General features: G+C 47.2%; 1 protein-coding gene across 2 annotated transcripts; it reads right to left on the bottom strand.

The window, feature by feature from the left end:
• Positions 1-4,067: 4,067 nt before the first annotated feature.
• Positions 4,068-12,450, bottom strand: SGK1 (serum/glucocorticoid regulated kinase 1). 2 transcript variants are annotated; one of them, XM_082480203.1, is made up of 12 exons: positions 12,160-12,450; positions 9,399-9,474; positions 8,884-8,959; positions 8,318-8,422; positions 7,891-7,974; positions 7,665-7,796; positions 7,265-7,377; positions 6,949-7,072; positions 6,509-6,604; positions 6,238-6,393; positions 6,042-6,131; positions 4,068-5,293 (listed from the first exon to the last, which is right to left on the bottom strand). In XM_082480203.1, the coding sequence occupies exons 1-12, from the start codon at positions 12,383-12,385 to the stop codon at positions 5,126-5,128; spliced, it is 1,446 nt and encodes a 481-aa protein (XP_082336329.1). In that variant the 5' UTR covers positions 12,386-12,450; the 3' UTR covers positions 4,068-5,125. The 2 variants fall into 2 exon arrangements, with proteins under 2 accessions (XP_082336329.1, XP_082336330.1); XM_082480204.1 differs by lacking the exon at positions 12,160-12,450 and adding an exon at positions 9,583-9,722.
• Positions 12,451-17,797: the final 5,347 nt, after the last annotated feature.

The raw sequence follows: 17,797 nt of genomic DNA, 5'->3' as shown, positions 1-17,797 counted from the left end.
TGGCAGAAGGGTGGGTTTGTCTGGGCTGATTAAGGCCTGCACAGCTTCAGGAAAGAAAAAAAAAAAAAAAAAAACAAACAACTCTACCACCGGGAGGTGACATCTGTGTGGATGAGGAACTGGATCGTTCCTGTCCCTCATTTAACAGCAGCTTAAACCAGCCGCTATTCCAGGTGTGGAAGGACATCATGTTCCAGATGCAGCAGCTCCAACGCCCTCCTATTTCTGCGTTTTTACGGCCACAGCAACGCCTTCCTCTCCCAGGCAGAAGCTGAGCGCTGCAGGGCGGTGACCACAGGGTGTCACCCTTGCTCCAGACCGGCACCCACCGCCGGGGCCACCTCCCGGCGCCGGCCCCGCCGTGGGCAGTGGTCCCGGGGGCGGGAGGGCAGGCAGGCGGGGGGCGTCCCCACGGCCGCGGGCAGCTCTCCCGCGGGGACCTCCCACAGCCAGCTACGGGCACTGCTGGTGAAACAGCTCAAGGGGGTTTCTGCCCGGGTCCAGGCGGGTCTTCACGCAGGGCCGTGCTGCCACCGCGGCGCTGGGTCAGTGGTACCACGTACAAAGCGCAGAGACCCACCGCGCGGGGATGTTGACCCCCTTCTCCAGCCCTTGGACATCAGGGCAAAGGCCCTTTGGCAGCGCGGCAGAAGGCAGCGCGCTGTCGAGGCTCTCCAGGCTTGAGGTCTCCGCTTTTGGGTTGGTTTTGTTTTGGTTTTTTTTCCCCCTCTTTTCTTTTACTCCAACAGATGGAGCAGGAGGAAACTCCTGAGTAAACAACAGCCCCCTGCTCTCTCCAGGGCTTGCAAACGTCCAAAGTTGGAAAACTCACTTCGCACAACTGCAGGTGACCAAACAGAAACGTGTAGTGATTATATACTGTTACTGTAGTGCCCGTGCCTGTACAGGAAAGCCACAAACTACTGAATTTCAGTTTCTCAAAGAAGAGAACTTTCATTTAGAGTCATACCTGATGCCAAAGCCAAGCCAAGAAAGCCAAGCCAAAAGCCAAGCAAGCTGGCCAAATTCTCTGATTCAAAGCATAAATGCAATACTTATCCGTATTAACTGTTCAAAGTTTTCTTTTTCAGACAGAAAACCTTTTCTTTAAAAAAAAAAAAAAAAAAGAAAGAAAGAAACAACAAAACAACTCAATTTTGGAAAGAAGTTTTGGAAGCATTTTTGTAGAAACTTTCCATAGACAGTTCCAGCCAGCATGGAAAATTTTATCCCAATCTCTCTGTGTTGCTCTTGATAGCAGAAACTGTAAATGTAGGGAGTGTCCAAAACCGTCCTGCTAGCTCTACTGGGGTAACTATAGCCACATGGTATCGCATAAACATCTGTAAAGTTGGTTGTGGAATATTTCATTTCACTTCTTAGAAAAGTACAGATGGGCCAGGATTCATCTCATCTACTTTTAGGCACCCCAAGTAAGATGCCCAATTAGGACCACCACCCAAAGCTCTTTTCTGAGCAGTGTCCCTCATTTTTTTCAGCTATCTGTAGAATTGTTTCACTGGAGACGCAAGGCTGTACAAGAGTCTTGGTTTTCTTCATTAATTTCCATAGGTTCTTTATGAGAAGTATAAAGATGATGGGCATAGACTACTTTTCAGCGGAGAAACGAGCATCTTCTGCTTAAATTGCTTAAGATCCAGACTGTCCTCCAGAAGTAACTGCCAGTTAAGTATACAGAGACCCCAAGAAAAATACTGTCACGCTAAGAAGTTTCACTTATCTTCGTAAGGCTCATGAAATGGTGCATGGCTTATGGTACACAGAGATAAGTAATACAGACTAAACCATGTGAAATGTCTGAATTTACGTATTTAAATGTTTGTGTCTGTATCATGAATACACTCCATCCAAGGGGTATATGAGAGCCCAGGCACGCTCGCCATGCAAAATACAATATAAGGAGTGGTTTAAGGTTTATTGGGTTGACCGGTCTGCTAAATAAAGCTACCCAAGATGGTGGCAGTTACAATACTGCCACCAGCAGAAAATTTGGATGATTACTTCCATTTTACAAATGGATTAAATTAAACCCCAGATTCAGCTCTTAGTCAAAATAACACATAACACCTGTGTCAGCTGGGATTTCAGACGTCCTAGCCCTTTGCTTCTCAGTTGAGAGACTTTTCTCTACAGGGAATATAGACCTTCCAGAAAGGGAATTCTGTAAAACAAAAAAAAAACCCAACCAAACAAACCCCAGAAACAGCTGATTGCCATAGACTTGCTCCCTTCAGGCATGACTAATACGTCAAATTCAGGGAGAATAAAAAGGTGGACATTTTTTTCACCTTTTCTACACTAAAAAAATTGAGGCGGCGTGTGTTGAATATTCATTGCTAGCAGTTGCAGACTTTTGCGCAAAGCAGCAGCCGCCTAATGAGCCTATGCACGGTAGAACAGTTAAAATTACAGTTAAAATTGTTTTTTAAAAGTAACCCATTAAAATAATACCCTATGTCTTGGCAAAGATGAAAGGCACCCAAGGTACACCTCTGAGTTGTTGAAGTTCCATACTTCTTCATTATTAATGATTCCAGTTTGGGGTTTTTTTCTTGAAAAGGATAGTTACTATTTAATGTTTTATTACCCTAGGGCTGCAGTGCTCTCCTTGCATATCTGCTCGTAGCACCTTGCTAATGCCTGGGAAATGTGAGGCAAAGATAAAACGTATTGCAGAACTTTGTCGCTTAGCAAGCCCAGTTTCATTTTCTATAGGAGCAAATAAGCACTATATATTTTAACATCTGTAGCCTACAAGTCATCAACACAAAAGATGTTTCAGGCACATTATAGCACTGGAAGGACTTTGCAAGACCTGTCAGTACACTATTCAAAGAGTTATTGAATGCATGAATTTGGGATTGTTGGGCGTTTGAGGGGGAGGTGGCTGCATCTCTTTCATATACTAACATGATCTGAAAGGAGAGAGGTTTCTTGGCTGCTATAAATTAGTATTTTCAGCTCTGAGTGTGGTCTGCCAGGCACAGTTTATAGCTGAAGCCATACAGGGTTTTTTTAGTTCCTACATGCAACAGATAATAAAAGATGGAAAGTTACTGCATACTTCTATCTCGGAATATAATGAACAGAAATATCACCCCTATGAGAGCTTTACTTACACCGCTGTTATCGCAGTGGCCTGAGCAACAGTTGACTCTGTCCAGGTTTTTCTCAGCAACTGCTCCTTTTGATTCTCTGAACTGCTAAGACCACCAACCGCAGTAACGAGTGGGCAATGGGAGCTGTAAATAAGGTGCAGACACACAGTCCCTCATGTAAGGAAGCCGTCCATCACCATGCAGAAAAAAATTGAACGGGATCAGCCCAGAAAGTGGTTATCTTAATTCTTGGCTGGAAGTGCCTCTTGCAGGCCATGCAGTAGTGCTTCGTAATAAAAACCTGCATTGAAGAGCTTGGTTGTAGCTGAATAGTCAGTTTTGCCCCATCTGGGTAAGTATACGATCAGTTGGTGAAATCCACCACCCTGATACAGATTTTGGCACACTGGTAAACTCGGGGTGCATCACAGCAGCAATGTTCCATGCTCCAGGACAGACTCCCAGGTAGGGAGTTTCCATCCACCTTACAACAACCTGCTTTTAGCATATGTCTGCAGCACAGGGCTAAACCAGCTCAAGTCTTGCTTATACAACTGACCTAAGGACTTAATTCTGCAAGTGTAGTTACGCTTCGTCCACACCAGAGAGCAGTACCCTCACTTTGCTAGAGGTAAACTCATTTTGTGGAAGTGTGAACATTTGTACCACATGAGAGCACCCACATTGATCCACACCCACTCGAACACCCACGGTTGGAAAACCAAGTATTTTGCTAAGGTGTATCCATGATAAGACTCGTATGGGTGCAGTTTGATGGAATAACCATCACGCACCCAAGCAAAATTACACGGGTTTCTTAGCTGATTGGCAGCTCAGAGTTGTTCGTAATTTTTTTTTTTTTTTTTTTTTTTTTTTTTAAGAGCTGGCTAAAATTTTTCAGAGATAAAACCTTTGTTTTAAAATAAGAAATGACAGAGTTTATGGAAGTATTTTTCAAGATTTTACTGCAAACCAATGGGTTTGGTCACAAAAAATATGATACATATAACCATGTTAATTATATTACATTACAATGATGGTATACATTACAAGTAAGTCTGTAAGTTTAAATATACATCTAGAGTTACAACTGAATGTACAGATCTTTTATACAATACATACAATCAGGAATGAAAAACCCCCAAACCCATAAATAATGCCCATTTTACAGATGACATCTTTTAAACTAAAAAAGAAAAAAAAAAAAAAAAAGAAAAAAAGAAACCAACAGCTTTGACCGACTGCAGCTGGGGCATTTTGGTCCATAAAAACCCTTTCTAAAAATAGAAATCTTTTTTCATAGCAGCAATGCTTTCTTCAAGCATTTGGATACAAGTAATTGTGAGCCCATTTCAATAATTTTAGTTGACTGTATAGATTTACAAAAGAAATTTCAAAATTACACTTAATTTATCTTCCAAATATGGAAGAAACAAACAATGCCCCACATTGTGGTATCCTGCAAGTGTCACACTGATGCTTTAAACTAAGTCCATCTGTAGTACGCAGACCACACGCATACCATTTGTTCACATAGTAAACCCACATAAATGAACTGAGAAACACTCTGCAACAGGGAAAGCTTTGGAGCTCACAAGATCTCATCAGAAAAAGGCACATTTCATAAAATCCTCATCACGTTCAGCTAGATCTTCAGGCAAGGCTTTTCGGAGCACGATTTCAAAACAGCTTGTTCTTACTCCTACGATCTGCCGGAGCAGTCTATGGCAGCAGTCACTCTTGTTTTTCTTTCCCAAGGAGACAGCACCACTTTGGGGGAAGAACGAATGGAAATGAAAAGCCTGTAAAGCTCATTTAGAGAGTGATGTGCTCTTCAAAAAAGCTTCCAGCAAACAGTGTAGTTGAAATTAAGGCTGCAAAGCTGCCACGGTGGAAATGTGCAAATTCTCTTTCAAGATGACTGGTCAACTGGCAGTTCCACCAGAAGGCCAAACGAAAATTAAAATAATAGTTATTATTATTAAAAAGGAAAGAAAGAAAAATGTTCACAAGAAAGAGTCCACGGGTGGAGCATACGAGAAGCCCAAAAAAGCCTCAGCGGCCTCTTTGACGCTGGCGGTGATGAGGATGCTGTCTGGAGACTGGCCAATGGAGTTGGGGACTGGCTCATCTGTAAACTCCGGATCAAAGTGTCGTAGGTCACTGGGGCCACTCTGTGGAAAGGGCAGAAAAGGAGACGCAACATTTAGACCTAAATGTTTTGTTGAGTGCACAGTTCAATTCAAAATGGGGACAAGCATCCTTGTGCAGAGACTTAAGTGTCATCACCTTGGGCCCACTGTTTAACAGCCTTTGCCAGTTTTAGTTTGACCTTTTTTTTTTTTTTTCCTATCTTGCTGCATATTGTCTCACTAAAAACAAGATGATTCAATTTAATACGCTACCATCCAACCAAGCTCGGGCAACACAAGCCAAACGCAAACATGCCACTCTGCCATGCAGCAGTTTGCAGGGGAAGACTTTGATCTCTGGGCTAGTTATTAAATTTAGTTTCTAAAATGCTCAGAAAGTGAAAAGAGAACAATCTCCACAACTAGATCCCTCGCTTTAGATGGTAGTATTTGACAAGCCAAATGTAATTCTGCCCTTGAGAAGCTACTTGCTTTCTAACACCTTACCTTCCCCTTTGGTAAAACAGGGATGCTAGGGATTATTTTAAAATAGCCATGCAAATGAAGCATGTGAGAGGCCAGAATACCCCAGCTAAATTTAGATTGCCTATCAGCAAAAAGCCAGCTACCTCTTATTTTTAACCTTGCGTGGACAACCACAGGGGAAGGAAAAGCTGTGTTCCCCAAGCACAGCTGTCCGGCCAGTTCCCCCCAGCTCCTGGGCACCCCACAAAGACAAGGGGGGGAAAAGACACTCTCCATACATTCTATAATTAGAAATGATACGTACCACATTTGGGTTAAAAGGGGGTGTAATCTTCTTATTAATGAGATCATCCCAGTTAATTGGGGAGAAGAAGATGTGATTCTTAATCTCCATCTGTTACAGAGTGAAAAATAGATTAATTCAGACCCGAGCTAATGTAAACAGTATGGCCTAGTCATCCCCCTGTGCTGCCTACAGGCACCGGACGGTTTGCACTTACAAAGTCCTCCTTGGCGCCAAGCCTCTTTGTCCTATCCTTCTGCAAGAGGCCCTCCAGGAGATGTCTAGCCGAGTTGGTAATATTTGGCTTCAGCTGCAAGGGTTTGTTCAAGATGTTGTCGTACATTTCTGCTGTGTTCCTGCTGTAGAAGGGCGGCTGTGGGAATGGCAGAGAGACCCAGGTTAATGAGGCCGACCAGCAGATGAAGGGTTTCTTGCGGGGAAAGGACGAGTGAGCTAGTTTGATCTGCCACGAAGGATTCACCGCTTACCAGGCCATAAAGCATCTCATACAGGACTGCTCCGAGGCACCACCAGTCCACAGTCCGGTCATAGGGCTGCTTATGAAGAACTTCAGGAGCAAGATACTGTGGAAGAGAAGGAAGAGAGCCACGTTAGCCGAAGAGATCTTTATAATTAGGAAAGCTTCCCTATTCTTGAATGAAAGCAGCTTAATGAATCCCAGCAATACCTAAGCTACCGGAAAGCTGAAAGCTCTTTATAAACAGGGAGACAGCTCAAGAGCTGTTCTCTCCTGCTCAACAAGCTCTACGTGTCCTACTCGTCCTCACTGGCAGCCTGATGTTACAAGGCCCGTAATACCCCCTGCTCGTCTAACCAGCTGTAAATATACACGGGAGATGTCAGCTTTCACTGAGGAGGACAGCGCTTGCTGCCGCTCTGCGAGCGGTGGGCTGAGGACTGGCCGTACCTCCGGGGTGCCGCAGAAGGTGGAGGTCGTGCCATTGTGCTCAATGTTTTCTTTGCAGAGTCCAAAGTCAGTCAAGACAATGTGCCCCTGCGAATCGAGCAGGATATTCTCTGGCTTCAAGTCACTGTAGGAAGAGATGAAAGAAGATGAGCGTTCGTTAGAGGAGCCAGAGTGACAAAATTTTAGGTGCAGTTATTTACGGAATCTCACTAAGTCACGAAACAGTATTAAAGGCAATTCTGAGCTCAGCTTTTCAACGCTTCTTCAACAAAGCACGTGTTTTTTTCAGTCCGACAAACTGAACAAGGCTGCTCACCGATAAACAATGTTCAGGGAGTGCAGGTAGCCCAGTGCACTGGCAATTTCAGCAGCATAAAATCGGGCTCTCGGCTCCAGGAAGCAACGCTCCCTCTGGAGATGGTAGAACAACTACAGGAGACAGAGAGAGAACAAAGTTGTGTAAACGGCGCCAAAGCCTGTTAACAATGCACTTAATTAGACTCAACATATATAGCGAGGGAGAACAATAGCAGGAAATGGCCTAACGATCCTTTGGTAGTTCAAAACTTGGCAGGCTGGAAACATTCAATCTAGTAACTTTTCCCCCATGACTCTTCCCCTTGCAACTCTTTTTTTACTTAAAAGGAAGGGTGAAAAAGTCTACCCTACCACCATGCACATGATCGGAAATACTATTTCATTTTTTTACTGCTTACCTCTCCACCATTGATGTAGTCCAGGACAAAATACAATTTGTCTGCAGTTTGGAAGGAAAAGTGAAGCCCGACCAGGAAGGGGTGTTTCACATTTTTCAGCAGGACATTGCGCTCCGACATGATGTGCTTCTCCTGAAAACATAAGAAATCATCAATGTTTAGTACACTTGCTTAGTAACAGCAGTAAAAATATATTTGACAGTCATCGCATGAAGAAGCGGCTTACCTCCTTCTTCTTCAGAATTGCTTTTTTCTGCAGGACTTTAACAGCATAGAACTGCTCTTCTGCCTTATGCCGTGCAAGAAGAACCTGAAAGAGGGTAAAATTCCAGAACTGAGCAATACTGAAATACAGAACAACTTGTAAACACAACTGAAAACAAGCCTTTATCTTAACTGCTGAGCACTGCTACATCCCTCTGCTTCAATGTGCAAGACCTTCGCTGGAAATGCCTCTGGCAGATCAAACTAGCCAAAGGCTTTTATGTCTAGTTTCTTTCCCTTCCAAAAGCCAAGTATATATTCTTCCAGCACCCGTGCACCTCACCCCCTGGCTCTTTTATGACTCTTTCAGACACAGCACCCTGCTCAACCCTTGGGCATTATACATGAGAGCTGAAGAGTAAATAAATTACAACAAAAAAGTCGTTTACCTTCCCAAAACTGCCTTTTCCAATCACTTTTAAGAAATGAAAGTCTGATGGTTTGGCATGTGGGTTGGATGATGGACCAAGATTGATCTGCTGTGAAGGACTGGGCTAAAAAAATAAACAGACAGAAACCACATTTATTAAAACAGTTTGGTAGTGAGAGTCTCGATAATGTCTTTTTAAAAATACCAATTGAAAATTAAGATTAGCACTCTTACCACTAAAAATTTAATTTTGACCTCTACCAGATATCTTAAACTATTAGGTTTATATATAAGAATATACTAAGAAGAGCGTAACAGCCATAGCTTACTTAAAAGTTTTTGTTGAGGTTTTAGCCACATTCCATAATGAAGTAACAAATAATAAAGCTTTTTTTTAAAAAAAACTTCTTCTTCAGGTCAGGAAAAGAAAACGTTTCAATCCTTCACTCGATTACTCATTTTCCTAGTTACATCAGTGTGCTATGAGCTGAACTAAAGTAATACTCATGATGCTAATTTTGCTACACTTCTATTACTGGCCGATTTCATGTTCTAAAAATGCTTCACTGAGTAAAATCTACTTACCGGAGGAGAGGGATTAGCATTCATAAGTTCAGGCTCTTGAGGCTGGGAGATTTTCAAGATAGACTGAACTTCTGGGCTGCAAGGATAAGAACATGCATGCTTAGAAGAGTTACCAGAAGCATCGGGCAGATCTTTCCGCCAGAGGGCATGCAAGTATCGGAAAAGAGGAGTTTTGGTTTGGGCTATTACAGAAGGCAACTGAAGCAATCTATTCTACTAAAGGAGTGAAATTAATCTAGAGAAAGTAAATTCCATCATACAAAGAAAATTATTTATACTGTAAGTACAGTTCAAAATAGGGACAGATCACTAGAAATACCATCCAACTTACTTCTCCCAAACCCAGCTCATGAAGATTGTTACCAAGTGAGTAACAGCCAAGAAGATCAATTAAGTCTTCCGTAACAGTCATGCCAGAGGCATTACAGTAAACAGACATTATTTTTTTTTAACTAGCTCTCGCAATACGGAGCGGTATTTGTGACTGAAATCTGGCCAAAATTTCTGATACTTACTGCTTGCATGCATAGGAGTTGGTGGCTATCTTCTGAATGAAGTCGTTTAGTCCCATTCTTCTCTGCTTCATGAAAGCTATGAAGTAAAAGGACAAAGAAAGGAAAACCAAAATCGTTAAAACTACCCTGCCAGAAAAATCACAGACCCCCGAGCATCCTCGAAGAAGCCCCCTCCGCCGCTCACCGATGAGGATGGCCACCATCCCCCTCATCTTCGAGTAAGTCAAAGTAGGACCAGACGCCTCGGCTGCTTTCACGGTCATTTCGGAGCGAAGTCAGGGGGAGGGGGGAAATAAATAACGAACGTGCGATATCACCGGCTCCCAGCACCGCACTGCCTCGGTGAGGCAACCCACGGCGCTTAAGTGGCGACGGTGATGGGCGGGACCGGGGCGGGGCGGCGACGCTTGTCCCGTCCCCCCCCGCGCCCCCGGCTGGTGGCCGCCACCGAGGACGTCGGGGGGGAGACGAGCGTCACCGCCCTTACCACCGCCCTACCTTAGGCGCACCCCCCGGGGGAGCCCCCCCCCTCCCCCCAGCATCCCCACCGTGCAGAGCATCCACGAGCAAAAGCATCAAGTCCCTTTTTTTCTTTTTAGCACAGCAAAACTCCGGCACCTCCGTCTACTCTCTGCCCCCCTTTCTTTTCCCGGCCCTTCTTTTAATATAAAGTTGAAATCTGGTTCTGTCCCGCACAAACGCCTCTTCCCGTGTCCCCCCCCGCCTCGCCGCAACCCGCGTCCGTTCCCGGGCCCCACCACCGGCCCGCCGCCCCGGGTGAGCGGCGATAAGGGACGCAGTGACTCAGGAGAACAAGATTTCCTGCCCGGTTTTCAATAAAACAAACAAAATGTCCCTTTTGTGCACTGCCCTGATCCCGGCTGGGACGTTACTGAAAGGGAAAAGGAAAAAAAAAAAAAAAGTATTTTTTTAATGCCTAAAAGGGAAATATGGGGAGAAAAAAACCCAAGTCCTCTGAACTTGGAGGGGAACTCAGAGATCTGCTTCTAGGAAAGGTGGGAAGACGACCGAGGACAGGACAAGTGCAATACGGGAGGGAAAAAAAAAAAAAAACCAACACAAAACTGCCCCGCTCCGCAGTTTTTGTTTCCACTGTACACGGTCATTTGGGAACACGGTGTACCCGGGACTTAATTGCTCATTCGCTTCCTCGCAGGCGCACCGGGGCGCGACAGGAGCACTGGTGCATGCACCAAGCACAAGGTGAAATGATGCTGCCGGCGACCCCCGGCCCAGGGGGGGCTCAGGCCCGCACGGCTAAGAGTATCACGGCCTCCCTCCCCCTCATCCTCCCGCCGGGCGCATCCCCGCTTGCAGCCCTCGTAGGGGGCCGGCGCGGCCGAGGGGGGTGGTGGTGGTGCCCGGGCTCCTGCGCGCTACAGGCGGGTGGAACTTTCCACCCGACGGGACGTTATTCATGCGCGTATTTCGGCTTGCTGTCTGAGCGAAGGGCGCTGGGCTGCGGCCAGCGGCTCCAGCTGCAACGTGCCCCCGTCCTCCCCCCGCCTGGAGCCCTTTTATTTTTTTATTTTTTTCTATTTTTTTTTTCTCTGCTGCTGCCTCCCTCCGCAACCACAGCCGGCCGCTGGGCGGCATTCCTTGGCCGCTGCCTGTGTCGTCTGCCTCGGGGAGGGGGGGGAGGGTGATGGCAAGCACCCCGCCACAGCAGCCTTCAAAGGCTGCAGCTCACCCTGAGCAACAAGAGGGATGACCTGGAGCCCAGAGATGACCCCCGTGAGGTGGGTACAGGTTTTAAAAAGCGCTGCAAAGGCTTTACAGCGCCAAAGCAAAGAGGGATGCTTGCCGGCTCCGCTGGTCTCTGCACCGGGCCGCCGGTGTCCTTCCCGGAGCAGAGGGGGCCCTGCCCGGCCCCACCGCCGCGGCGCGGGGGAGTGCGAGGGAACCGGCGCCAGGGAAGGAAGGGGCGACGGGAGAAGCAAGGGAAAGGTGGCTGCGGCTGGCGGGCTCTACCTTCTCCCACTTGTCGCTTTCCTCACTATGTTGCAAAAACTGCCATTCTCATTAATGGAAAAAAAAAAAAAAAAAACTCCGCAAAAAAAAATGAAACAACCCAAAACACCAACACCGTGATAGATTGGAATAGGAGCAGCCAGTTTCCTCTACCCCCCTCCTCACACTCCGGAACGCTTTCAGAGTGCTGCTGTTAAAAACTACTCGAGACCCGTAGTTTTGGGGGTAACCGGAGCTCCCGTGCCCCACTCGCGGCTCCCCTGGCATCTCCCTCCGGGCTCTACGACGTGGCGGCCGGCGGCGCTGCCTCCCCGCCGCACTCCCGCCAGCTGTGCGCAGAGCCGAGCGCCTCCCGGGCTCCGGCACAGACTCCCCCGCTCTTCTGCACAACCTGCCACGGGCTACGAACCCACTTTCCTCCGCGCCGCTCCGCCGCGGCCCTCCCATCCCCCGAGGCTGCCCGCAAGTGCCCAGGGCGCAGCCCGAGCGCGGCCCCACTGCCGCCCCAGCTCCGGCCGGTTACACCACCCACCGCCCCCGCTTTGCATCGGTCTGGGGCTCCGCTGCTCCTGCCAAGTCACCTGGCCCCTTTCCGTGCCCAAACGCTGCCCCCGCGGCTATACCCCGCACGCATACATCCCTCACTCCCCCAGCATCCCCCCGCCGCCCCGCTGCGCCGTGGCCCCGTTGCGCGGGAGGGTTATTTCCCCCGTGGGGAGCAGTTTCCCTGCCAGGGCAGGGGGTCCCGCCGGCAGAGCGGTGAACTCACCTTTCAGGGACGACTTCTCCTCTTTGCCCCTCATCTCGCTCCCTGCCGAGGCCGCGGCGCGGCAGCGCGGAGGCTGTGGCTGTGTTCCCGGCCGCCGCCGTAATCCCAAATAACTCCCCTTCCTGGCCGGGCGGCCCGGAGGCAGGAGGGAGGCGGCGAGGGCGGCGAGGCCGGCCGCCGCTCCCGCTGACCCCTTTATGGACGCAATATCGAGGGCGGTTGACATGCAGGAGCGTTATAAAGTTCAGCACGGGCCGCCCCGCACACTCTGCCCCGTTGCAACATCGCCCTCCAAATTACTGTAATCAGCGCGCACACGCACGGGCAGCGGCGGGGGAGGGGAGGGAAGGGAGGGGGGGGTGCGGGACGAGGGGGGGGGAGGGAGCCACTCCGGCCCTAATTGACCTGCCGGCAGCGGCTAACCCTGCCCCACGGAAGGAGGCTCTGCCCACGCTCCCCCCACCGCGGGTACTGCACTCCCCCCCCCCCCAAAAAAAAAACAAACCAACCCTAAAGGCTCCGCGGCAGGAGGGGCAGAGGCGGTGCGGGGGGCTACCGCTGCCCGCGGGGGGTGGGAGGGCTGCGGCCAGCGGCCGGGCTTCCCCGCCGGCCGGATAGCGCCGGGGCGGGACCGGCGCCCCGCTCCCAGCTGGCACCCAGCGCCTTCCGCCGGCAGCGCCCCGGCGGCGCCCCCCCCCTCCCGCTCCCCGCCGCCCGGCCCGGCCCGGCGCCGCGCACCCCCGGCCGCGCCCCGCCGCGGGAAGCCGGTGTCCCTCCGTCCGTCCGTCCGTCCGTCCCTGCGGCACACACCTGCCGGCTGCCGCGGCCGGCAGGGCCCTCGCCCCCCCTTCCCCGCGCTCGTCCTCCGGCCCGGCGGCGGGTGCTTGACAGCTCGGGCGTTTTTAATGTGGAAGGGAGGAATTTCTCCCAAGGGACGAATTTTTATTATTTATACTTCACGCGGCGTTTTAAAAGTATTGGACTGGGTTCTCTGAAGCCCGGGGTTTGGCTGAAAAGCCTGAGTGTCCTTAAGGCTGCGTTTTAAAACTTTTCTCTACAACGGCAGGAGCAAACACCTTAACAATTAGAAACGGGCGAGGGAACACAAGCAAGGAAAAGGTACCCAAAGATCCCCTTATTCAAAAGCCAAGTCTTACAGAAAAGCATCAGGCATGGTGAAAATCTCGATAAATTGCAAGGGTTCGCCTCAAAAATTTGTGTAGTCAGTGGAGTGCACAGCTAAGAAGTAAATACAAGGGAAGAATCAAAAAGTTGCAGTGATGTTTCACACTCATGTTACTTTTCTCCCTCAAGCTAAAACTTTGACAAATTGTCCCGAACTTCTAAATTAATAATTTTTCAAAGCAAAATGAATAAAAATAAAGTCAAAGGTGGATATTGAAAACAAAAATGAAAGGGAGACTCCACACAAGGAATATTGAAAGTTATAGAACTCCTTGCCTCAGGATGTGTGCAGACCAAAAGTACAGATGGGTTCAAGAATGGCTGGGCAAATCAATAGGAAAAAAACCCAATTTACTACAAAGGTGGTGTGTCTGACCTGGAATGTTCCTGGACCACAAATTCCTGGGAGCCAGGGCTGTTTTGGGAGCAAATCACTGAAGAGTTGCCTGTTCTTGCCCTCTCCCTGGGCAGTGAACTGTTAGCTGGTGCTGGTAACCCAGACTGACCGACATGGACCTTGGGCCCATACCTTCAGTCTGATAGCCTTATATTGCACTTCTGAGTGGCATTTTTAGTTATTTTTTAGTCACAAAGTTTAACCAACTCACAAACCCCCAGGAACTGCTGCTTACTGGCAAGAAGAAAGAGAACTGTTTTGATTTGTAACCTGATGTAAAGCGTTTGACTCTGCCAAGTAACTGCATTCCGCGTAAAAATAGTGCTGGGTAAACAGATGCTCATCAAGCTTTTCACCACGCCAGCATCCAAACCAGGGCCCTGCTGCCAGCCTGTGAGACATGTTGCAAGACACAGACTCTGCTGGAACTGTGGGTGACCTAGGCATAAGGGCAGAGCAGGCACAACATGCTGGCTTACCGGTATGGGTAACCCCAGGGTCCTGCTGACACAGAGACTGGGACATGCCCAAGGTAAAGCCAGAAGGGATGGGATTCGATTTATCTTAAAGAAAACATACGCACATCAGTAATGACAGCCTATGTTGGCCAATGCAGTTCAAAGCACCTTCAGCAGTAGCTGGACTATGGAAATTTGCCTCCCTACAGAAGTCTTGCTGTTTGGAGGGTTTCTTCATCTGTGGTGAATACATGTTAGTCCTGCCTAAGGCACACAGGAACTTTTCCCTCTTGCCCTTCAGGAAGGTCAGAGGCTTCAGCAGCCCACGTGGTAACTGGAATTTGTGAGCTCTCTTCCTCTGATTCTGTCCTGGTCCTCATTGTCCGCTGTGGAGGAAGATTTATGAATGTAATTCAGTGCCTCCATCCTTCAGGAATTAGATTCTCTGATAGCTTCTGAACTTCAGTCTGGCAATGAATTCAGTGCTGAATGAATGAATTCCTGCTTACTTATTTTGCTGAATCGAGACCTTAGGATGCAGCAGGTTGAACTGTTCCTAGAATTACTTGGCTGACTCTGGAAGGAAACTTCCCCAAATTCTGCAAATATTTTCAGCAGTATTTGGCTTTGGGTTAATTAAACAAAGATGGAATTCAAGCTTTGGACTGCAGTAATGACATAGCCCCCAAATGCAAAAGGCGGTGGCACTCCTAACAGCATCTGTCTTCTGAAGCAAAATCTCAAAAGCTTTTATTTTCCTCCTGTAAATCCCCAACAAACAACTTCTTGTCTCTGACCTTGTAATTAAGTTTCACGTGCAACAGCCAAAACTTTCAGTCAAGACTTTCAGGCTGCTCCCACGAATGATGTCTACAAGTAGCAGCAAATAGATAAGGAGCTGAATAACAGCTTTAATAACAACCCCAACAGAGATTTTAAATCAGGAGCTTTCTACAGCTGTCAACAGGTCTGCTAGACATTGTTCTGACAGGAGGTTTATTGACTGAAGCCCCTATTGATCTGGAAACATCTAATTGATTTCAGTGTCATATTTTGCCAAACACAAATTTGGAACATCTTTTATTTCCCTTTTCTGAGGCTTACGGAGCAGGTTTACTGCATTGTCAATAAGAGGCTTTAGTGCCAAGGGATTACGCTCTCAGGATCACAGAGTGATGCAGGGCTGTACTGAGAAAAAAGTAATTCCCGTCCTTGTAGAAAGCAGTGGAAAATTACAGCATCCTTTAGATGCACTGACCTCTAGTTAAAACAGCTGATAAACGATGCCCCTAACTTCCATTCTAATTCCCGCACACTGATTTGAGTCTAACAGAGTTGTTGTTGCTTTATGAGCAAATGTTGGAGGTATTTCAGCCTGTAGCAGTCAGAGACGGGTGTCTGCAGAAGCAGCACATCTGTATGCCTTCCTCTGAGTGTGCGCCCCCCACATCCCCGATTAGTGTAAGTCCTTGCAACATTGTGTAGCCTCTCTACCTTAGAGCCCTCATAAAAACGGGTTGAAATCATTATTGTCGTTATGAACTTGAAATAATGAGCTGTGACTGCACAGAGTTTGGTCTTACCAGAACTGAATAATGCTAGTACGATACAGGAGGTAAAAACATAAGAGGGAAAAGTGATAAAAAAAGGCTCGTGAGAAAAATGAAGGTTCTTAGTGATGCTACGAATTCGGTCTGCTGGTCTCCTTTGGTCAAAAGGCAGCCTAATGTGAGGAGCTGGTACGTGCTCTGGAATCAATAGTGTAAGCACGCACTGTCTGCTGACTCTGGCACTCAGATTTTCTTTCCAAAACTTTACCTTTCGAAGGATAGTAGCATGAGATGGATTTAGGCATTTTCTATCAAGGATACAATGTGAACGAGTTTCCCTGTACCTCTCACTTGAACAGATGTGCTAAAATACAAATGATAGCTGATCTAACCTAGCTATCAGGTCATCTGTCTTTCCCTTATCTCTTCATCTAGTGTTCCAAGATGTGTTTGCTGTCTCAATGCCTTTTACGTGCATACAAAACCCCCATCATCACCACTGTGGTTCATTATCTTAAAAGAAAGATCTCTTTAAGCCTGCAAGCCCTCCGGCAACCTTGGAGTTAAGGCACCAAATACTGTAAATAGTGAGCAAATTAGTCAAAGAGAGGTATTTTTGCTAGAGAGAGGTTCAGCTGGCTGCTAACTCAAAACAGCAACTTGGATTCTTGGAGATGAAGTGGGTATGAAAAGAGAGGCCCGCTAAAGGGAGGCTCACACTGTCAGGTCTTAATGCTTTTCTTTTTGGTGATACCACCGCGTCTCTTGCCGTTATGTCGACTGCTTTAATATTCCTTATTATTTCTAGGAGATTTCTTTCCAAAAGCTAAGAGGCTTCTAGGGCAGAAGAACTCACAACATGCACACTAAACAGCTTTCTCTATAGGGATTTCTCTCTGGTGATCTATAATTTTAGGACATATTTGCCACAGCTCTCTAGGTCCATAGCTTTCAGTGGGGTTATTACAGTATTTCTGAGGGTACACTAATTAGCCTAAGCTAGAGGGTGAAGGAAGAGGTGTTAATTTTGCCCTAAGTAACTGGTCCAAAATGGAGTAAAAATATTTATATATTTATTCATAATATATTTACCTTTCTTAAGTTTTGGCATTTGAGTTAGGCATATAGTCACCAAAGGTGACTCTTTGGTCGGAAGAGACAAATAAGCACCCTGGAGGCAACTCAGTGAATCTGTGGCCCAAATCAGGCAGTGTCTAATGTTTAGTTGAAGGAATTTGGGCCTGAAACCCACAGATAGGTAGAGGCTTTTTTGAATTACAGATGATTTTTTGTTCTTATTTCTGAAGCTTCACATGTAAAAGATGTGGAATTACTTTAGAAGATTATACTGTCAACATACCCTGAGACACCTGGTCATTTTTTTCCTGTTTTATATATGTTTATATAAAAGGATAAAATCTTAGGGCAAGTTTAAATACTATACATGGTAGGCAGAGATTTCTGACCTGGCTCAGTCCAGTCTAGCTATGGACCTGGAAGAAGACTTGTAGCATTGGTATAACATTCCATAGCGCTCCTCAAAGATTAATTATAAATCTTGGCTTCCAGCTAGTAGTCCCGCGTGGTTCTGTATTGTGCTGGATAGACAAGACATACCAGCTTTCTTGAAATTACTTGATGTTATCTTGCCTTGCACTGTGCCCGATATCATCCCAGAGAGAAGTGGAAGTATTAGTTCTATTTTATAAAAGTGGGAATTAAACCACGGGGTAGACAATGTGTCTCATCCAAGGGAGGTCTGTGGCAGAACCAAAAATTAAATGCGAAGTTAACTTTCTCCCATTCTAATAACTAGACCAAGATTACTGCACAGCAATATATATTCCATATCTGCCAACCTCATTCACGTAATTACATGCATTGTAAACAGACAACTTAGGATGGCAAGAGCCAGAGCAGGCACTACAGGCATCTGCTGTACCTTGGTGCACTCCTACCTAAGTACCTGATATTACTGCAGCCCTGGTTCCTTTCCCAGCACGAGCTACCAATCACAGGGAAAAATGTGGGACTTGGAAACACTGACA

This window comes from Vanellus vanellus, assembly GCF_965231255.1.
Source record: "Vanellus vanellus genome assembly, chromosome: 3".
Taxonomy (NCBI): domain Eukaryota; kingdom Metazoa; phylum Chordata; class Aves; order Charadriiformes; family Charadriidae; genus Vanellus; species Vanellus vanellus.
The sequence above is the reverse complement of the archived record's forward strand: the minus strand, read 5'-3'. Positions and strand labels throughout refer to the sequence as shown.